This window comes from Pseudorca crassidens, chromosome 8, assembly GCF_039906515.1.
Source record: "Pseudorca crassidens isolate mPseCra1 chromosome 8, mPseCra1.hap1, whole genome shotgun sequence".
NCBI lineage: Eukaryota > Metazoa > Chordata > Mammalia > Artiodactyla > Delphinidae > Pseudorca > Pseudorca crassidens.
In genome coordinates, this window is record NC_090303.1 from 36123299 (window position 1) to 36147613 (window position 24315).

The following is a 24315-nucleotide window of genomic DNA, read 5'->3' on the forward strand; positions in this document are numbered from 1 at the left end:
CAAATTATAAAGGAAACACAACATAAAGAAGGTCTTGGTGCATTGTATTAAAGCTAACAAGAGGTAGAAACTTCCAAGATGACATTTGAGATTTGAGTTTGAATTTGACTTGGCAAAACATGAACAAATAAACAAGCAAACAAAAAGATTAGTTCCTTCCAGCTAGTTCAGACTTGTTACAACTTTTCCCCTTGGCAGGGAGAAAGATCCAAATATAGACATTCCTCCCTCTGAGGGAGATTCTTGGATTTAATGGCAAAGGACACCTTTTCTAGATTTCCATCTTTGCTCCATGTGTTTTCTATTGTTTGGGTTTTTCTCAATTTAGGGTACAAGCATTTTTTTTCCCCTTTATTTAAAGTAAACTATTCACCAGTCTTGACCCAAATGAGGTTTATCTGCAGTGAAAAGACTGACTTCCATGTGAGGGGGATTCCACAAAGAAAAAGGATAATAAAGATATGGGATGTGAACAAACACCTCTCTATTCAATTTTACCAAAATTGTGAATTATGCTTTGTTTGTGTTTGTAGAGCTGCCTCTTTCAATATATTTTCAATAGACAACAAGGCACCAAGAACGCTGAGTAAATAACAGATGTTAAAAATAGCTACTACCTAACAACGTTACTGGAAGAATTAAAGTGCAGAAAACTCTGTCACATGTAAAGCCAATTTAAAACAAAGGCTGGCATAATACTGGTTCTTTGGTTCTTTTCAAATTAATAAAACACATTAGCTCCAAACACATCTCTCTCACTTAAAACTATTTGGGTTGTTTTCAGTTTGTTTCTTTTCAACCCCCACTAAAATACACAATAGTGGATACTATTCTTGGTGTAATTTTGCTTTTTTTCCTTCATCTTTTTTTAAAAATATATATCCAGAGTGCCAGCATACATCTGCATGTGTGGACTATACATATGCCTTGTTTTCATACTCGGAGAGCACGGAAATTCTTCTTAAAGAAAGACTCTTTATACCAGATTCCATTAGGTCATGTTATTCAAATACAATATGACACAAAATTCATTTGTTCATTTGGTGTCTAGCTGCTAAGGAATACAGCCAAAAAGTTAACCTTTGCACAACAACAGAATACCAGTAGAGATCCTGATCATTGCCCATAGGCATGTACAGAACCTCTGAGCAAGGGGAACTACACTTTTGTATTAAAACCTAGAAGAGCATAGCATTATTGGGAAACTGCTATTTCTACCCCATATACAATGAAATAAATGCAGTGACTTCCATTCTACTTGCAAAAGCCCAGTAGCTTTTCTAGACCTCTCAAGTCATTTAACATATTTTAAACAGAAGCCCTATCACTTCTGCCTTTAAATAGCAAAACACAACTCCTGAAAAACCAAAGGTTCTGAAATGTCCCTTCAAGCCCACCAAAGGCAATGATTTAACTTTGCTTTTCTTAAAGACCAATTTCTACAGAGGAATGAATCTGACAAAGCAGTGAACACCATCTAAAATCATTTTTGAAAGTCTCACCTAAGTTACTATTCACATGTAAAAAATGCTGTCTATTACTTACATTTTGCTGTCACTTTGTAGCCCCCCAGAGGAGGGGCGTGGCCTTCTAATGCATCAAATCCAGCAGAAACCAGGACCATGTCCGGATCAAACTCTTTGGCCACAGGCTTCACTATAGTCCTGCACGGTAAAAAAGGCAACCAGTTACCCATGGGAATGGCAAATACCTTTAAAAATTGTGCAGTGAAAATGACTTGGTACAACCTCAAGAACATCCCAAGAATAAAGAAAAGGGGAAAAGAAAACACTATTTGAATGGACCAAAAACTTATCATTTTCTTAACACTGAATCACTGTTATTTTAGCATCCCAATTCAGTCTTTTTTTCTCCAAATTAAAAAAAAAAAATGCTTTGCAGGTACATTCTAAAGCCCGTCATATTACATGAACATCTGTGGCTGTTTTATCCCACTGCCTATAAAAAACTGCTTCTTCCAAGGGAGTGACTAATGTTTTACAGAGGAAAGTCGAAGCTTTAGTGAAAACCCGGCTTGCTCCAGTTAGTGAGAACTTGGTGTAAATTTGAACTATAAATTTCTTTTGGGAAAAAGTTGCTTTTCCAACTTTTTTTAAGAAACATTTTAAAATGTTTGTCGTGGTAGGGGGTGACTCTTGCAAAGGAAAAACACGAAATTCCTTTAATAGAATCCAGATTATAATGTTAAGCGAGTCCAAGGTCAGAGACACCAGGAATGTGGCAGTCTCATCCCTGACAGCAGCCCCTGCTGGTCCCACTCAGACACTTCAGCACTTACCTCCTCAGCCTTCTCAGCCTTCCCTAACCCCTTCCTCCTCAGAGCTGGATCTGAGAGAGAATGACTAGTGGATGCTACTGGGCTTTATAAAACCAAATGGTTTTTTGCTGCAGGCTTCAAGACCAGTGTGCCATCATTTAAATTCAAAATTTCAAAGACTATTTAATGAAATGGGAATAGTTCACACTACCGTGAATTTAAAAATTAGTAAGTTCTCTTTTGTGTGTTTGAGAGAAACAACTAGACCAAATATTAAAATAGCTATCGTTGAACAATGACATAATTAAGTTCTTCTAACTTTTGTATATTTGCAAATTTCCCATATTTTTTACAATGACCACATATTAGTTTTATACTTAAATCTTTTTGCATGTAAACAAGAAGTTGTTCACGTTATAAAATAAAAAAAATACTTATTTGAAACTTACCTACATAGAGATAAAAATGAATTAAATATCTTTCATAACTGTACTACTGTCATAAAAGTATAAAAGTTCAATCCTTCAAAATCATAAATGTACACGTAAGTGACTTCCACGATAGCCTTGCCAACATTTGGAAAGCTACTTATACCTGAATTGGCCCAGCTGTGAAAGTGAAAATTTAATTTTGTTTACCATGTACCACTTCATTATTTTACTCTTCAGCAAAATTAAGAATCTCTAATACATTATCAGGAGAGATATTCAATACTGTTCCTTCCTAATAATACCAATAATTTTTTACAAAAGTGTCACATGTTATGAAGTCACTACTTTTCATATGTGTGAAATAGCCATGTTATGTATGTGGTTGGACTATTAGATGTTGGAATAAATTGTCTCAAAGAATCAAGAGTGTTTTACCAAGGTACTCCATCTATTTAGCTTGATTAATCCTATGTACAATCTTAGAGAACAAACACTACACTCTTAGGAAAATATGGAGGTAGATGATTAAGCAATGCTGTCCCTTCAGTCATATGCATTACAGTAACCATGCATTATAGTTTTCCACCTCCTTTCCCTCTCTTTGGAAGATTTCCTCCCCTACTATTCTTTCTCCCCAGTCAATCTATACTTGTAAGATTAATTGAAGGGTAAACATCCTTCAAGGCACAGCTCACTTACTACCTTCTCCATAAAGGCTTCCCTCTACATATGGATATAAAATATATATGTATATATTTTTGAAAGACAAAGATAGAACAGGAGACAAGGTCTGCAAACATAATTTTAGAATATGGGAAATTTACAGATGATGTACAGAGGGGAAAGCTGAAGCATAAGTGTAAATCTGCAGAGAGGGAGCCACAAAAAGCAAGCTAACTTTTCTCTGTCTTCCTGGAGGAACAAACTGGCCAAAGAGAAAATACCTAGAGAGACTGACATTTCTGAGTCACTCAGACCAACAGTCAGGTTTTTTCCTCTATTTTCCTATAGTGAATTCACCAGTCAAAAAGGCCCCCTCAGTTAGACAGAGCTCTCACTTATCTTTTCAATGCCCCTTTCTCAAATATGATGGACTGTGTGAAGAAAGTTTCTAGCATGAAAGACAAGTAACATGCAAACAAATGAATAAATGAAAGGGAACTCTGCAAACAAGAGAAAATGCAGGGAAGAGACTGTAATTACAGAAATTTTGATTATCCTCAAAGACATAATACATCTATGAAATGAAAAGAGGGTGCTATTAAGAAAAAGAAGAAACAGCAAACAAAATGTGTAATAGACTTTTTAGAAGATAAAGTTGACAAATTCTCTCAGAAAGTACAACATAAAACGGAGATGTGAAAAATAGGCAAGAAACCTGAAGGACTCATTTAGGAAATTATGTTATGAAGGAAAGTCTAAGGAAAATATTTTAAAAATTATAATCTCATATACATCCAAGCTGCAAAACTGAGTAGATAATAGTGTTTCAGATATTTAAAATATCAAACAAAAAGATATTATCTCCCACAAACATTATCAAAGGAAGGTATTGGATGCCTCCATCAAAATGAAGGCATAAACTAAAAAAGAGAATGAGACACAAACCATTCCCTCCAACAAAACATTTTTATAAATGTCCATTTTTCCCATAATTTAAAAAAAAAGATCTAACCTTAGAACAAAATAGAAATTTGGTCTGCAATTGGAAATTTGATATGGACTGGAGTTGGTTTTAATTCCAATGCAACTATTTTGTTAATAAAGACCTTACCCACTTACAGAGGAAATATGTTTATTTGGAGATACGCCACATATCTCCAAATATACAGAATCCACTAGTTTCTGTCTGAAGCAAATACCACATTTGTTATGTATGTTATTCCTAAATATACAAACGTGGATTTTACAATTTCACACAGGCTTTCAAAATGCTCTATTTCACAAGACTAATCCTATACACTTGAATTCACTCCAAAAAATAAGGAAAAATGGAAAATTTGAAAAACAATACATCACTTGATAAACTCCTTCCATTTAAAAACATACATGCTTAGAATTGTGTCCGAGTAGTAGCTGTTTGTTGAATGAGTCAATGATGCATGATTATAAGAGTTGTGTAATGCTATGCTACAATAGATTCTGGATATTGAAGAACTCTATGATAACAGGCGCTTATTGGTGGTGATATTGATAAGGTTCATTCAGGCATTTTAACAAGTATGGATTCAGTGTCTACCATCTTGCAAATACTGTTTGGCTTAAAGATGTGCTAAATTTTGAACTGAAACTTATTTATTTTCCCATTGTTAGTATTAAACTCTTTAATACTCAGTTCTCTGATAAACTGATGAGACTAAGACTCCACAGATCTCCTTATTGTGGCAAGTATTTTAGCAATGTACGTGGAAGTGTTTGTACTCTTCTTTTTATGTTAGTCTAGATTGATTTTTATTCAAAAGATCTATCATGTTTGAAAGACTGAAAATATATTGGGAGTACTGAGTGGGGAAAATAATATAATTTTTCTTAAATAGAACAAATCCTCAAAGGCATTTATTTAATATTTTATCTGAATTATTGGATTTTATGGTAAAACACAGCAAACAAAGCATATGTGTTAGTCCCTCATTATTTCCCAATATCCCACTGGAAGAAAATTATAAAAATATACATATGGGGGCTTCCCTGGTGGCACAGTGGTTGAGAGTCCACCTGCCGATGCAGGGGACACGGGTTCGTGCCCTGGTCCGGGAAGATCCCACATGCCGCGGAGTGGCTGGGCCTGTGAGCCATGGCCGCTGAGCCTGCGTGTCCGGAGCCTGTGCTCCGCAATGGGAGAGGCCACAACAGTGAGAGGCCTGTGTACCACAAAAAAAAAAAAATGAACTCATGGCTTTAAATATATATCAGGCAAACAGACCCAGAAAAACCTTTAGATATGTGTGTATGTATGGGTTATTACGCATTTCCTAAAAGCAATGACAGCACAGTAGCAAACAGTACAGTTAGCAACAATCTGCAAAAAAAGGATCCAGGGGAGGAGCTTCAAGATGGCGGAGGAGTGAGACATGGAGATCTCCTTCCTCAAAACAAATACATCAGAAATACATCTACATGTGGAACAACTCCTACAGAAAACCTACTGAAAGCTGGCAGAAGACCTCAGACCTCCCAAAAGTCTGAGCTGTGTAGATGACAGGCTCTTTGCACTCCAGCCAGGTGTCAGGGCTGTGCCTCTGAGGTGGGAGAGGCAAGTTCAGGACACTGGTCCACCAGAGACCTCCCAGCTCCATATAATATCAAACGGCGAAAATCTCCCAGAGATCTCCATCTGAACGCCATGACTCAGCTCCACACAATGACCAGCAAGCTACAGTGCTGGACACCCTATGCCCAACAAGTAGCAAGACAGGAACACAACCCCATCCATTAGCAGAGAGGCTGCCTAAAATCATAATAAGGTCACAGACACCCCAAAACACACCACCAGACATGGGCCTGCCCACCACAAAGACAAGATCCAGCCTCATGAGCCAGAACAAAGACACTTGTTCCCTCCACTAGGAAGCCTACAAAACCCACTGAATCAATCTTAGCCACTGGCAACAGACACAAAAAACCGGAAACTACGAACCTGCAGCCTGCGAAAAGGAGACCCCAAACACAGTAAGTTAAGCAAAATGAGAAGACAAAGAAACACAAAACAGATGAAGGAGCAAGGTAAAAACACACCAGACTTAACAAATGAAAAGGAAATAGGCAGTCTACCTGAAAAAGAATTCAGAATAATGATAGTAAAGATGATCCAAAATCTTGGAAATAGAATGGAGGAAATACAAGAAACATTTAACAAGGACCTAGAAGAACTAAAGAGCAAACAAACAATGATGAACAACAAAATAAATGAAATTAAAAATTCTCTAGAAGGGATCAATAGCAGAATAACTGAAGCAGAAAAAAGGAATAAGTGACCTGGAAGATAAAATAGTGGAAATAACTACTGCAGAGCAGAATAAAGAAAAAAGAATGAAAAGAATTGAGGACAGTCTCAGAGACCTCTGGGACATTAAATGCACCAACATGCAAATTATAGGGGTCCCAGAAGAAGAGAAAAGGAAAGGGTCAGAGAAAATATTTGAAGAGATTATAGTTGAAAAGTTCCCTAATATGGGAAAGGAAATAGTTAGTCAAGTCCAGGAAGCACAGAGAGACCCATACAGGATAAATCCAAGGAGAAACACACCAAGACATATATTAACCAAACTATCAAAAAGTAAGTAAAAAGAAAAAATATTAAAAGCAGCAAGGGAAAAAGGACAAAAAACATACAAGGGAATCCCCATAAGTTTAACAGCTGATCTTTCAGCAGAAACTTTGCAAGCAAGAAGGGAGTGGCAGGGCTTCCCTGGTGGCGCAGTGGTTGAGAGTCCGCCTGCCGATGCAGGGGATACGGGTTTGTGCCCCGGTCCGGGAAGATCCCACATGCCGCAGAGCGGCTGGGCCCGTGAGCCATGGCCGCTGAGCCTGCGCGTCCGGAGCCTGTGCTCTGCAACGGGAGAGGCCACAACAGTGAGAGGCCCGCATACTCAAAAAACAAACAAACAAAAGAAGCGAGTGGCAGGACAGATTTCAAGTGATGAAAGGGAAAAACGAACAACTAAAATTACTCTACCCAGCAAGGATCTCATTTAGATTTGATGGAGAAATTAAAACCTTTACAGACAAGCAAAAGCTGAGAGAATTCAGCACAATCAAACCAGCTTTATAACAAATTCTAAAGGAACTTCTCTAGGCAGGAAATACAAGAGGAGGAGAAGACCTACAATAACAAACCCAAAACAATTAAGAAAATGGTAATAGGAACATACATATCGATAATTACCTTCAATGTAAATGGATTAAATGCTCCAACCAAAAGACACAGACTGGCTGAATGGATCAAAACAACACCTGTATATATGCTGTCTACAAGACACCCACTTCAGACCTAGGGACATATACAGACTGAAAGTGAAGGGATGGAAAAAGATATTCCATGCAAATGGAAATCAAAAGAAAGCTGGAGTAGCAATTCTACTATCAGACAAAATAGACTATAAAACAAAGACTATTACAAGAGGCAAAGAAAGACACTACATAATGATCAAGGGATCAGCCCAAGAAGAAGATATAACAATTGTAAATATTTATGCACACAACATAGGAGCACCTAAATATATAAGGCAAATACTAACAGTCATAAAAGGGGAAATCGACAGTAACACAATCATAGTAGGGGACTTTAACACCCCACTTTCACCAATGGACAGATCATCCAAAATGAAAATAAATAAGGAAACACAAGCGTTAAATGATACATTAAACAAGATGGACTTAATTATTACTTATAGGACATTCCATCCAAAAACAACAGAATACACATTTTCTCAAGTGTTCATGGAACATTCTCCAGGATAGATCATATCTTGGGTCACAAATCAAGCCTTGGTAAATTTAAGAAAATTGAAATTGTATCAAGTATCTTTTCTGACCAAAACACTATGAGATTAGATATCAATAACAGGAAAAAATGTGTAAAAAATACAAACAAACACATGGAGGCTAAACAATACACTACTTAATAACCAAGAGATCACTGAAGAAACCAAAGAGGAAATCAAAAAATACCTAAAAACAAATGACAATGAAAACACGATGACCCAAAACTTACAGGATGCAGCAAAAGTAGTTCTAAAAGGGAAGTGTATAGCAATACAATCCTACCTTAAGAAACAAGTAACATCTCAAATAAACAACCTAAGCTTACATCTAAAGCATTCAGAGAAAGAAGAACAAGAAAACCCCAAAGTAAGCAAAAGGAAAGAAATCATAAAGATCAGATCAGAAATAAATGAAAAAGAAATGAAGGAAATGATAGCAAAGATCAATAAAACTAAAAGTTGGTTCTTTGAGAAGATAAACAAAATTGATAAACCATTAGCCAGACTCATCAAGAAAAAGAGGGAGAGGACTCAAAGCAATAGAATTAGAAATGAAAAAGGGGAAGTAACAAGTGACACTGCAAAAATACAAAGGATCATGAGAGATTACTACAAGCAACTATATGCCAAAAAAATGGACAACCTCGAAGAAATGGACAAATTCTTAGAAATGCACAACTACCAAGACTGAAGGAAGAAATACAACATATAAACAGACAAATCACAAGCACTGAAATTGAAACTGTGATTAAAAATCTTCCAGCAAACAAAAGCCCAGGACCAGATGGCTTCACAGGCGAATTCTATCAAACATTTAGAGAAGAGCTAACAACTAATCTTCTCAAACTCTTGCAAAATATAGCAGAGGGAGGAAGACTCCCAAACTCATTCTACAAGGCCACCATCACCCTGATACCAAACCATACAAAGATGTCACAAAGAAAGAAAACTACAGGCCAATATCACTGATGAACATAGATGCAAAAATCCTCAACAAAATGCTAGCAAACAGATTCCAACAGCACATTAAAAGGATCATACAATATGATCAAGTGGGGTTTATCCCAGGAATGCAAGGATTCTTCAATATACGCAAATCAATCAATGTGATACGCCATATTAACAAACTGAAGGAGAAAAACCATATGATCATCTCAATCGATGCAGAGAAAGCTTTTGACAAAATTCAGCACCCATTTATGATAAAAAAACCCCAGAAAGTAGGCATAGAAGGAAATTTCCTCAACATAATAAAGGCCATATATGACAAACCCACAGCCAACATTGTCCTCAATGGTGAAAAACTGAAACCATTTCCACTAAGATCAGGAACAGGACAAGGTTGCCCACTCTCACCAGTATTATTCAACAGAGTTTTGGCAGGCTTAGCCACAGCAATCAGAGAAGAAAAAGAAATAAATGGAATCCAAATTGGAAAAGAAGAAGTAAAGTTGTCACTGTTTGCAGATGACATGATACTATACATACAGAATCCTAAAGATGCCACCAGAAAACTACTAGAGATAATCAATGAACTTGGTAATGTAGCAGGATACAAAATTAATCCACAGAATTCTCTTGCATTCCTATATACTAATGATGAAAAATCTGAAAGTGAAATTAAGAAAACATTCCCATTTACCACTGCAACAAAATGAATAATACCTAGGAATCAACCTACCTAAGGAGACAAAAGACCTGTATGCAGAATACTATTAAGACACTGATGAAAGAAATTAAAGATGATACAAACAGATGGAGAGATATACTATGTTCTTGGATTGGAAGAATCAACATTATGAAAATGACTCTACTACCCAAAGCAATCTACAGATTCAACGCAATCCCTATCAAACTAACACGGGCATTCTTCACAGAACTAGAACAAAAATTTTCACAATTTGTATGGAAACACAAAAGACCCCAAATAGCCAAAGCAGTCTTGAGAAAGAAAAAAGGAGCTGGAGGAATCAGGCTCCTGGGCTTCAGACTATACTACAAAGCTACAGTAATCAAGACAGTATTGTACTGGCACAGAAACAGAAATATAGATCAAACAGAAACATAGATCAATAGGAAGCCCAGAGATAAACCTACGCACATATGGTCACCTTATCTTTGATAAAGGAGGCAAGAATATATAGTCGAGAAAAGACAGCCTCTTCAATAAGTGGTGCTGGGAAAACTGGACAGCTACATGTAAAAGAATGAAATTAGAACACTCCCTAGAAAAATAAACTCAAAATGGATTAAAGACCTAAATGTAAAGCCAGACACTGTCAAACTCTTAGAGGAAAACATAGACATAACACTCTATGACATAAATCACAGATCCTTTTTGATCCACCTCCTAGAGATATGGAAATAAAAACAAATATAAACAAATGGGACCTAATGAAACTTAAAAGCTTTTTCACAGCAAAGGAAACCATAAACAAGACCAAAAGACAACCCTCAGAATGGGAGAAAGTATTTGCAAATGAAGCAACTGACAAAGGATTAATCTCCAAAATTGACAAGCAGCTCATGCAGCTCAATACCAAAAAAACAAACAACCCAATCCAAAAATGGGCAGAAGACCTAAATAGACATTTCTCCAAAGAAGGTATATAGATTGCTAACAAACACATGAAAGAATGCTCAATATCACTAATCATTGGAGAAATGCAAATCAAAACTACAATGCGATATCATCTCACACCAGTCAGAGGGACCATCATCAAAAAATCTACAAACAATAAATGCTGGAGAGGGTGTGGAGAAAAGGGAACCCTCATACACTGTTGGTGGGAATATAAATTGATACACCCACCTGGAGAACAGTATGGAGATACCTTAAAAAACTAAATATATAACTACCATATAACCCAGCAATCCCACTACTGAGCATATACCCTGAGAAAACCATAATTGAAAAAGAGTCATGTACCACAATGTTCATTGCAGCTGTATTTACAATAGCCAGGACATGGAAGCAACCTAAGTGTCCATCAACAGATGAATGGATAAAGAAGATGTGGCATGTATACAGAATGGAATATTACTCTGCCATAAAAAGAAACGAAATTGAGTTACTTCTAGTGAGGTGGATGGACCTCGAGTTTGTCATACAGAGTGAAGTAAGTCAGATAGAGAAAAACAAATACTGTATGCTAACACATATATATGGAATCTTAAAAAAAAAAAAAAAGGTCATGAAGAACCTAGGGGCAAGATGGGAATAAAGATGCAGACCTACTAGAGAATGGACTTGAGGACACGTGGAGGGCGACGGATAAGCTGGGACAAAGTGAGAGAGTTCTAGTGTATATATGGAGATATATACACTACCAAATGTAAAATGGATAGCTAGTGCGAAGCAGTCGCACAGCAGAGAGATCAGTTTAGTGCTTTGTGACCAGCTAGAAGGGTGGGATATGGAGGGTGGGAGGGAGGGAGATGCAAGAGGGAAGCATATGGGGGTATATGTATATGTATAACTGAATCACTTTGTTATAAAGCAGAAACTAACACACCATTGTAAAGCAATTATACTCCAATAAAAATGTTAAAAACAACAACAAAAAAGGATCCAGGGATCCCTGGAGAAGTGGTTGATTCCAGGCCTGTGTCAGGGAAAATACAAAGTATTTCTGGAATATCTTCTGGTGACAGAAAACAATGAAAGGCTCAAAGAGATAGGGGCATGTCAGCAGGGCATATAAGGCAAGGTGAAAGAGCTCCCAATGGCCAAAGCTGTGACAATCTGAGGAGCAAAATAAACAATGATAGTACTGGATTATAAGCCATAGAGTCAAGTAAGTATCTAAGAATCCTTACAGAGATTAAAAAATAATAGAATAAATACAGAAAAGAAGAAATAGCTCTGCCTAAGGAAAACTTTCAACTAATAAGTATAGAAGAAATGAGGGAAATAGAAAATAAGCACTTGACCAAGATATTGTCGTAATAAAGTGATCAAGGTTTACATCTCTAGTGATAAGACATATTAACCTCACTACTCCCTAAGATAGTCAGATCAGTTCTGTAGTATTCTTGCTAAAAACATACAACCTCAAATCTAATAATGAGAAAATATCAAACAAACCCAAATTGAGGGTTATTTACAAAACAAACTGACCAGTACACTTTAAAAGTCATGGTCAGGAAAGACTAAGGACTTGCTACAGATTGGAGGAGACTAAGGAGACATGACATCTAAGTGCAACGTAAGGCTCTGGATTGGATACTGGAACAGAAAAAGGACATTCATGGGAAAACTTCGGTTCCATATAAAATCTGTAGCTTAGCTAACAGTATTATACAAATATTAATTTCTTAATTTTGATAATTGTGCTGTGGTTATGTAAGTATTAACATTAGGGGAAGCTGGGTGTAGGGCATACAGGAACTCTGTGCTATTCTTATAACTTTTCTGTAAGTCCAATAGTATTTTAAAATAAAATGCTACCAAGTATCAGAATCCAAAAAAGTGAATAGATGGATAACAAAAAGTGAGGATGTGAGAGTTGTCAACAAACAGATATTTTAAGTAAACTTCCAGAAAAGGGAAATTCCAGAAAAGGTGCATATTAAAAGAATGAAACAAAAAGAAGGCTACCACAGAAGAGATGGGAGACACTCTACCCAAAGGAACCCCACTGAAGAAACAGGTATGGTGAAGGAAAAAGAGGCAGGACTGAAAACAAGAAATTTAAAAATGTTAGCTGGTTAAGGAGGCCAGGACTATAGCTCAACACCTTAATTACCTTTCCTCTATGCCAGCAACCCAGGGAAAACATTCAGATGATTCTTTCTTAAGAAAAGGATGTATCTGGAGAAAGCCAAGCCCTCTAATGTGGATACTGTCCCCCACGTACAGTCATTTAGGAAGATACAGAGACCATGAGCCATCTTCTGGAATGCTACCCTAAGAGGGATTTGGCGGTCCATACACTCTATCCCACAGTGGCTGACACAGAGCTCCCAGCTGACACATTTACACAACCACAGGGAAAACTGATACCAGTTACTACTTTCATGAATATCAATGGCAAATTAGGAATATCCCAGCATATACAAGGAGACACAATATTATGAAGAAAAACAAGTTTAAAATAAACATAAACAACTCTGGACAAAACAGAGATAGTTCAGGAACAGAAATAATAATCTCAAAGAGATTCAAGAAAACATTTTATCTAAAACGCAGATATGCTGTTATGAAAAAGAACAATTAAAGAACAAGGGAAGCACTTAAAGATAAAACTGCAATTGCATAAATTAGTAAGGTATCTGAAAAAGTAAAAATTGAAGTAGTCCCTTGTAAAAGGAAGCAGATAAAATATATAATGACAAGTGGGAAAACAGACATAAATGATCAATATAGAAGTCTCGTATTCGAATAATAGGGTCCGTGAGAATGCTGAGAAAGAGAGAGGAGAAAATTTTCAACTAGTAGCAGGAGATAATTTTAGGAACTGAAGAATGACTCAAGTCTCCAGATTTGATAAGTCTAACCACTGCCAAACTCTACGTATAACAACATATACACACTTAGACATATTCTCATGAAACTTCAAATCCCCAGAGATCCTTAAAAAAAAGTTATCCTCAAAAAGAGATGAAGAATGAGATTGGCATTAAACTCCTAATCAGAAACACTGAATGTCCTTACATTCTGAGGGAAAATTATTTTTTTTTTTTTGCGGTACGCGGGCCTCTCACTGTTGTGGCCTCTCCCGTTGCGGAGCACAGGCTCCGGACGCGCAGGCTCAGCAGCCATGCCTCACGGGCCCAGCCGCTCCGCGGCATGTAGGATCCTCCTGGACCAGGTCACGATCCCGTGTCCCCTGCATCGGCAGAAGGACTCTCAACCACCACGCCACCAGGGAAGCCTGGGAAAATTATTTTTAATCTTTAATTCTACTTCTAGCCATTACATACTAGGATTAAAGTATGTTAAACATACTTTAAGACATGTAAGGATTCAGAAGTTTCATTTCAACATACTCTTTCTGAATAATTCACTTGGGAATGTACTTCTACAAAGCAAGGAAGTAAAACAAAGAAACAGACAGGCACAGGACCAAAGTAGTATATATATCATAGGAAAATGATAAAGAGGGCCCACTGAGGATTTGTACATGTATTTCTTTGCTAGAACACAAATGACTGGACAATCACAACTAGCTGCTGGACAATCATCGACAGGAAGACACTGGAACTCAACAAAAAAGATACCCCCATAAAAGACAAAGAAGCCACAATGAGATGGTAGGAGAGGTGCAATCACAGTAAAATCAAATCCCGTAACTGGTGGGTGGGTGACTCACAGACTAGCGAACACTTATACCACAGAAGTTCACCCACTGGAGTGAAGGTTCTGAGCCCCGTGTCAGGCTTCCCAACCGGGGGTCCGGCAACGGGAGGAAGAATTCCTAGAGAATCAGACGTTGAAGCCTAGTGGGAATTGATTGTGGGACTTCTACAGGACTGGGGGAAACAGAGACTCCACTATTGGAGGGCACACACTAAGTAGGGACCCAGGGGAAGGAGCAGTGACCCCAGGGGAGACTGAACAGGACCTACCTGCTAGTGTTGGAGGGTCTCCTGCAGAGGTGGGGAATGGCTCTGTCTCACCGTGGGGACAAGGACACAGGCAGCAGAAGTTCTGGGAAGTACTCCTTGGTGTGAGCCCTCCCAGAGTCCATCATTAGCCCCACCAAAGAGCCCAGGAAGGCTCCAGTGTTGGGTTGCCTCAGGCCAAACAACCAACAGGGAAGGAACCCAGCCCCACCCATCAACAGTCAAGTGGATTAAAGTTTTACTGAGCTCTGCCCACCAGAGCAACAGCCAGCTCTACCCACCACCAGTCCCTCCCATCAAGCCTCTTAGATACCCTCATCCACCAGGGGGCAGACAGCAGAAGCAAGAAGAACTACAATCCTGCAGCCTGTGGAACAAAAACCACATTCAAAGAATGATAGATAAGATGAAAAGGCAGAGGGCTATATACCAGGTGAAGGAACAAGATAAAACCCCAGAAAAACAGCTAAATGAAGCGGAGATAGGCAATCTTCCAGAAAAAGAATTCAGAATAATGATAGTGAAGAGGATCCAGGACCTCGGAAAAAGAATGGAGGCAAAGATTGAGAAGATGCAAGAAATGTTTAACAAAGGCTTAGAAGAATTAAAGAGCAAACAAACAGAGATGAACAATACAATAACTGATATGAAAACTACACTAGAAGGAATCAACGGCAGAATAAATGAGGCAGAAGAATGGATAAGTGACCTGGAAGACAGAATGGTGGAATTCACTGCTGCGAAACAGAATATAGAAAAAAGAATGAAAAGAAATGAAGACAGCCTAAGAGACCTCTGGGACAAGATTAAATTCAACAATATTTGCATTATAGGGGTCCCAGAAGGAGAAGAGAGAGAGAAAGGACCAAAGAAAATATTTGAAGAGATTATAGTCAAAAACTTCCCTAACATGGAAGAGGAAATAGCCAACCAAGTCCAGGAAGCGCAGCAAGTCCCATACAGGATAAATCCAAGGAGAAACACACCGAGACACAGAATAATCAAACTGGCAAAAATGAAAGACAAAGAAAAATTATTGAAAGCAGCAAGGGAAAAATGACAAATAACATACAAGGGAACTCCCATAAGGTTAACAGCTGATTTCTCAGCAGAAACACTATAAGTCAGAAGGGAGTGGCACGATAGACTTAAAGTGAAGAAAGGGAAGAACGTACAACCAAGATTACTCTTCCTGGCAAGGATCTCATTCAGCTTGGATGGAGAAATTACAAGCTTTACAGACAAGCAAAAGCTAAGAGAATTCAGCACCACGAAACCAGCTCTACAGTGAAGGCTAAAGGAACTTCTCTAAGTGCGAAACACAAGAGAGGAAAAGGACCTACAAAAATAAACCCTAAAGAATTAAGAAAATGGTCATAGGAACATACGTATCGATAATCACCTTAAACGTGAATGGATTAAGTGCTCCAACCAAAAGACACAGGCTTGCTGAATGGATACAAAAAGAAGACCCATATATATGCTGTCTATAAGAGACCCACCTCAGACCTAGGGACACATTCAGACTGAAAGTGAGGGGATGGAAAAAGATATTCCATGCAAATGGAAATCAAAAGAAAGCTGGAGTAGCCATATTCATATCAGAGAAAATAGACTTTAAAATAATGAATGTTACAAAAGACAAGGAAGGACACTACATAATGATCAAGGGATCAATCCAAGAAGAAGATATGACAATTTTAAATATATATGCACCCAACATAGGAGCACCTCAATACATAAGGCAACTGCTAACAGCTCTAAAAGAGGAAATCGACAGTAACACAAGAATAGTGTGGGACTTTAACACCTCACTTACACCAATGGACAGATCATCCAAAATGAAAATAAATAAGGAAACACAAGCTTTAAATGACACAATAAACCAGATAGATTTAATTGATATTTATAGGACATTCCATCTGAAAACAGCAGATTACACTTTCTTCTTAAGTGCGCATGGAACATTCTGCAGGATAGACCACATCTTGGGTCACAAATCAAGCCTCACTAAATTTAAGAAAACTGAAATCATATCAAATATCTTTTCTGACCACAACACTATGAGTTTAGAAATGGATTACAGGGAAAAAAACATAAAAAACAGAAACACATGGAGGCTAAATAATGTGTTACTAAATAACCAAGAGATCACTGAAGAAATCAAAGAGAAAATCAAAAAATACCTAGAGACAAATGACAATGAAAACACAATGATCCAAAACCTATGGGATGCAGCAAAAGTAGTTCTAAGAGGGAGTTCAAGCCTACCTCAAGAAACAAGAAAAATCTCAAGTAAACAATCTCACCTTAAACCTAAAGGAACTAGAGAAAGAAGAACAAACGAACCCAAAGTTAGCAGAAGGAAAGAAATCATAAAGATCAGAGCAGAAATAACTGAAATAGAAACAAAGAAAATGATAGCAAAGATCAATAAAACTAAAAGCTGGTTCTTTGAGAAGATAAACAAAATTGAAAAACCATTAGCCAGACTCATCAAGAAAAAGAGGGAGAGGATTCAAATCAAAATTAGAAATGAAATTAGATGATGAAAAAGGAGAAGTTACAAGAGACACCACAGAAATACAAAGCATCCTAAGAGACTACTACAAGCAACTCTATGCCAAAAAAAAAGGACAACCTGGAAGAAATGGACAAATTATTAGAAAGGTATAAACTTCCACAACTGAACCAGGAAGAAACAGAAAATATGAACAGACCATTCAAAAGTAATGATATTGAAACTGTGATTAAAAATCTTCCAACAAACAAAAGTCCAGGACCAGATGGCTTCACAGGTGAATTCTATGAAACATTTGGAGAAGAGCTAACACCCATCCTTCTCAAACTCTTCCAAAAAATTGCAGAGGAAGGAACACTCCCAAACTCATTCTATGAGGCCACCATCATCCTGATACCAAAACCAGACAAAGATACTACAAAAAAAGAAAATTACAGACCAATATCACTGATAAATATAGATGCAAAAATCCTCAACAAAATACTAGCAAACAGAATCCAACAACATATTAAAAGGATCATACACCACGATCAAGTGGGATTTATCCCAGGGATGCAAGGATTCTTCAATATACACAAATCAATCAATGTGATACACCATAGTAACAAACTGAAGAATAAAAAACATATGATAATCTCAATAGATGCAGAAAAAGCTTTTGACAAAATTCAACACCCATTTATGATAAAAACTCTCCAGAAAGTGGGCAGAGAGGGAACCTACCTCAACATAATAAAGGCCGCATACGACAAACCCAGAGCAAACATCATTCTCAATGGTGAAAAAGTGAAAGCATTTCCTCTAAGATCAGGAATGAGACAAGGATGTCCACTCTCACCACTATTATTCAACATAGTTTTGGAAGTCCTACTCACGGCAATCACAGAAGAAAAAGAAATAAAAGGAATACAAATTGGAAAAGAACAAGTAAAACTGTCACTGTTTGCAGATGACATGATACTATACATAGAGAATCCTAAAAATGCCACCAGAAAACTACTAGAGCTAATCAATGAATTTGGTAATGCTGCAGGATACAAAATTAATGCACAGAAATCTCTTGCATTCCTATTACACTAATGATGAAAAATCTGAAAGAGAAATTATGGAAACACTCCCATTTACCACTGCAACAAAAAAAGAATAAAATACCTAGGAATAAACCTACCTAGGGAGACAAAAGACCTGTATGCAGAAAACTATAAGACACTGATGAAAAGAATTAAAGATGATACCAACAGATGGAGAGATATACCATGTTCTTGGATTGGAAGAATCAAAATTGTGAAAATGACTCTACTACCCAAAGCAATCTACAGATTCAATGCAATCCCTATCAAATTACCAATGGCATTTTTTATGGAACTAGAACAAATCATCTTAAAATTTGTATGGAGACACAAAAGACCCCAAATAGCCAAAGCAGTCTTGAGGGAAAAAAACAGAGCTGGAGGAATCAGACTCCCTGACTTCAGACTATACTACAAAGCTACAGTAATCAAGACAATATGGTACTGGCACAAAAACAGAAACATAGATCAATGGAACAAGATAGAAAGCCCAGAGATAAACCCAGGCACGTATGGTCAACTAATCTATGACAAAGGAGGCAAGGATATACAATGGAGAAAAGACAGTCTCTTCAATAAGTGGTGCTGGGAAAACTGGAGAGCTACATGTAAAAGAATGAAATGTGAACACTCCCTAACATCATACACAAAAATAAACTCAAAATGGATTTGAGACCTAACTGTAAGACTGGACACTATAAAACTCTTAGAGGAAAACATAGGAAGAACACTGTTTGACATAAATCATAGCAAGATCTTCTGTGATCCACCTCCTAGAGTAATGGAAATAAAAACAAAAATAAACAAATGGGACCTAATGAAACTTCAAAGCTTTTGCACAGCAAAGGAAACCACAAACAAGACGAAAAGACAACCCTCAGAATGGGAGAAAATATTTGCAAATGAATCAATGGCAAAGGATTAATCTCCTAAATATAGAAACGGCTCATGCAGCTCAATATTAAAGAAACAAACAACTCAATCCACAAATGGGCAGAAGACCTAAATAGACATTTCTCCAAAGAAGACATACAGATGGCCAAGAAGCACATGAAAAGCTGCTCAACATCACTAATTATTAGAGAAATGCAAATCAAAAGTACAATGAGGTATCACCTCACATCAATCAGAATGGGCATCAACAGAAAATCTACAAACAACAAATGCTGGAGATGTTGTGGAGAAAAGGGAACCCTCTTGCACTGTTGGTGGGAATGTAAATTGATACAGCCACTATGGAGAACAGTATGGAGGGTCCTTAAAAAATTAAAAATAGAATTACCATATGATCCAGCAATCCCACTACTGGGCATATACCCAGAGAAAACCATAATTCAAAAAGACACATGCATCCCAATGTTCACTGCAGCACTATTTACAATAGCCAGGTCATGGAAGCCACCTAAATGCCCATCGACAGACGAACAGATAAAGAAGTTTTGGTACATATATACAACGGAATATTACTCGGCCATAAAAAGGAAAGATATTGAGTCATTTGTTGAGACGTGCATGGATCTAGAGACTGGCATACAGAGTGAAGTAAGTCAGAAAGAGAAAAACAAATATCGTATATTAACGCATGTATGTGGAACCTAGAAAATGGTACAGATGAACCAGTTTGCAGGGCAGAAGTTGAGGCACAGATGTAGAGAACAAACATATGGACACCAAGGGGGGAAAGTCGTGGTGTGGTGGGGATGCTGGTGTGATGAATTGGGCGATTGGGATTGACATGTATACACTGATGTGTATAAAATGGATGACTAATAAGAACCTGCAGTATAAAAAAACAAACAAAAGAAACAACTAATACTAAACTTTTTTTGGGTTATTTGTATGGAAATATGTTAATATAAATGTTTCAGACATTACATGAAATTTCTAAAAATCTTATATTTTCTGGTATAATGTTATGTCATAATTCTAGTTATTACTTTAAAATGTATATCTCAGAAATAACTAAATTTCTTTGTCAATTGCATTATTATGAGCTTTCATCAAATCTTTAACCGTGGTCATTTTTAAGTCTTTTGTCATTTACAGACAGTTCTGGGTGTACTGTGATGCTTTTGCAAATATGCTCCTATAACAGGGTTTCATCTTCAAGGAATTCAAGGAAAAGACTCTGACAGGTACAGGTTTCTGGTAACTGACTATACTGCTGAACTGAATGAATAAGCATTTTCCGAACTCTAATGGAAAACTGATGAACTCATAAAAGTGCTAACAAAAGATCAAGATGAAAAAAACCATTAATTACATGGGACTGAATGAACTGATGAGGATGATTATAATTCTTGTGACTTTCTGTTTGAATTAAAAAAAAAAAAATCCGGGAAATGTTTTCTGCCGCTATCATGGTTTGTCCGCTAAACTGCATCGTCACTGTGTCCCAGAACATGGGCATCGGCAAGAACGGGGACCTGCCCTGGCCCCCGCTCAGGAATGAATACAGGTATTTCCAAAGAATGACCACAACCTCTTCAGTAGAAGGTAATTTGGTGATTATGGGTAGGAAAACTTGGTTCTCCATTCCAGAGAAGAATCGACCATTAAAGGACAGAATTAATATATTTCTCAGTAGAGAACTCAAGGAACCTCCACAGGGAGCTCATTTTCTTGCCAAAAGTCTGGATGGTGCTTAAAACTTATTGAGCAACCAGAATTAACAAATACAGTGGACATGGTCTGGATAGTGGGAGGCAGTTCTGTTTATAAGGAAGCCATGAACAAGCCAGGCCATCTTAGACTATTTGTGACAAGCATCATGCAGGAATTTGAAAGTGACACTTCTTTTTCCAGAAATTGATTTGGAAAAATATAAACTTATCCCAGAATATCCAGGGGTTCCTTCTGATGTCCAGGAGGAGAAAGGCATTAAGTACAAATTTGAAATATATGAAAAGAACAATTAATGTGAAAGTGTTTTCTGATCTATTTCAAGCCTCCTCCTCCCCCAGAAAAATTATGTATTTTTTGTTGTAGAGACTTTTGTTGACTTTATATCTATGGATAATTATTTCTAAGCAAAGTACTTTTATTCCCCATTAATCTTAACTAGACTGTATCAGATACCATCTGAACATACCATCAGAAACATTTCTTGCTGTAACTTCCTGAATGCCCATCTAGAGTCAAGAATAGGTGACCAGCACTTGCCTAGGGTAGAATATCTACCAAGACAGCCCAAAGTGGGAGAGTGCCCTGGTAGCATGAGTTGAAACCAGAGCCTATAGCGCTAGGAGCTAGGCAGATGGGTCCAAAGGTCAGAAATGGATTATAAACAGAAGAGCTAGCATTCGGTAATTTAAATTAGATCAAAAGAGGGACTGGGAATTACTTTATATCACATTTCTGAAAAAAATTCTCTTCACTCAGACCAGGAGTCAGTAAGTTGAAAAATCCAGGATATTCCACAGGGATAGTAAAGAGGCAGGTATGAGACTACCTTTTCGGTGGTTAAAGGAGAAGGTTTGAGACCTTAAGAAACTTTGTTCCTGATCTTCATTGAGTTTGCATGGGATGTTACAATGATAGAACAAGAATTGGCTGCTCTTTACAAAAAAGAATAATCTAATATCAAACATAATGGCTAAAATTAAAAATTCAAAGAGGTAATACATTGAGAATGAATATTGCTAGAAACCAAAATTAGTAAGTTAGAAACTAAACTTCACAGAATTAAAAAATGAAAATTAAAACATGTTTTACCCATCACGTTAGCAAAGATTTAGATTAAGTATCCAAAAAAATAGCATTTCCTGCCTTATAAATTGGTACAACCTTTTTAGAGTATAAGTTAGCAATATCAATTAAAATTCAAAATATTCTGGGTTTGGACCCAGAACTTCCACTTCTATAAATTAATCCTGAACAAAGATATGGACCCAAGAGTATTTGTTGCAACTTTTTTTTTCAAACTTAGAAACAGCCCAAATGTTGATTAATAAGAAATATGAATAAGAAATAAGAGATAAGAAATAAGAAATAACCAAATAAGAAATAACCAATATGTCTATAAAATGTAACATCTGCAACAGTTAAAAAGAATGAAGTACTGACAGGAAAATGCCAAAAATTGCTAAATTAAAGAAGCAAATTGTGTATAATACTCAAAATGTTTAATAAATGTTCATGTGTGGGAAAAAGCATGCTGCAAAAAAAAAAAAAAAATCCCACAAGGACTCAGAGGCAAAAAATATACAAATCAATTTTCACTGCAAAGTAAAGGAGCTGTTACAGTGGAGGATTACTGGACTGAATGTCAATATTATGACATAGTATGAGAGTGTTTCACGTTTGGTAATTGCAATCATTGTTGCTTTTGTTGTGGTCATCCATTTACAATGCTTGGCGTCAGTCTATCTCTTGTAAAAATAAAATACAGTGTGTATGAAAAAAAAAGGGAGGAGATATGGGGATATAGGTATATGTATAGCTGATTCACTTTGTTATAAAGCAGAAACTAACACACCATGGTAAAGCAATTATACTCTAATAAAGATGTTAAAAAAAAAGAAAACAAATGACTGAAGCAATAATAATGGCATCTATGCTTTCTCATCTTCACCTGATCACTGGAGATTATCATGCTCTCCTTGGAGGCAACTTTCCTTCTCTGTTACTGCATGTCCTCTCCCCAGGTAAGACTCATGCTAGAGAGAGTACATTGAGCTTATAAAAATAAATGGAGACAAGAATACTACTACTACTACTAATAATAATAAAAGGAGACACAGATCATGTGATTAGACACTAAACACAGTAAGGAGAAAAGAATCCCATTCTGGATTTCTTTCCATGAAATGTGATTCTAATTCAAAACCTCCTCAGCTAGAATCAGATTTCTGGATTTATTTCATCTCTAGTCAATGGCCAAAGAACTGGTGGCACTGACGCTGAGTCATGTGCTGTGCCTAAACAGAACTCCACTAGTGATTTCCCAAGACTCACCTTGGCATGTGCTGAGTCAGCAGTATGCTATGCTACCCACTCCTTCAGCATGCTCTGTGCAGGGGAGCATGCTTTGCTGTGGCTTTAAGGAAAACAAAAAACTCGGTTCCACAGCCTTCAACTCAAAATTTAAAGCATTTCAAAGCATTTTACCTTATAGAGTTACTCAACAATATATTTATATTCATTCAGAAGTCATTTATTGAGCCCCTATTATGTGAGAGGCCCTGGGTTTGTGCCCAGGTTCATATATATGAATAAGTTGAAGCTCTGCTCTCAAGGAGTTCATAACTTAGGAGGAAATGCAGAGGGGAAACATGTCTTTGCAGTATAGCGCGCTACGAATTCAGGCACAAACAATGTACCAAGAGACATAAGGGAGTGGGTAGCCAATAGGGAGGAATGCAGCATGAAGAAAGTTCACCCAAAGAAGGGACATGAAAAGTGAATTCGGACACCAGTGTAAGAGGTTGCCAGGAAGAAAAATTAGGGAGGACAGTTCAGGCAGATGGATTAGCAAGCACAAAGGCACGGACATCTGAAAGGACATGGAGGCTTGTGAAAATAGTCTGATATTTCTGGAGCATGTGGAGTATATAAGGCAGAGGTAGCAGAGGAGTGTGTATCCCAGATCCCAGGCCCTACCTGTCTGAAACAGAACCAGAAGAGCCTGATGTTGAGGAAACCAGGGGCTGAGGGAGGGTGGTGTCCAGTATTTCCAGAACTGGAGTAGACCACAGTATAAAAGCATGACGAAGGTCATCCCATTCACTTTCCTCACTCAACAAATCTTAACCAACCACCTGCAATGTGCCAGGCACTGTTGCAAGGCTAGGGTTAAGAGCAAAGTCTCCGCTCTCTTGCCTTCAAGGAATTTGCATACTAATGGAGAAGAAAGTGTACAGATAATAGATGAGCAAGTGTGTAGTAAGGACTAAGAGGGAAAATAACATAGACAAAGTCATGGGAGGTGGTGCACATTTAGATGTGGGTATACAGAGAAGGATGC

The 24315-nt window shown here is 37.4% G+C and overlaps 1 protein-coding gene and 1 pseudogene across 1 annotated transcript in view; one reads left to right on the forward strand and one right to left on the reverse strand.

Moving 5' to 3' along the window:
- The window catches only part of HDAC9 (histone deacetylase 9), a 581469-nt gene that overhangs the window by 145513 nt on the left and 411641 nt on the right, over positions 1-24315 (reverse strand). Inside the window, exon 21 of the mRNA XM_067746216.1 lies at positions 1546-1664. Coding sequence (XP_067602317.1) covers positions 1546-1664 — 119 coding nt within the window. The remainder of the gene's footprint in view (positions 1-1545; positions 1665-24315) is intronic.
- Positions 20690-22303, forward strand: LOC137228571 (dihydrofolate reductase pseudogene; annotated as a pseudogene).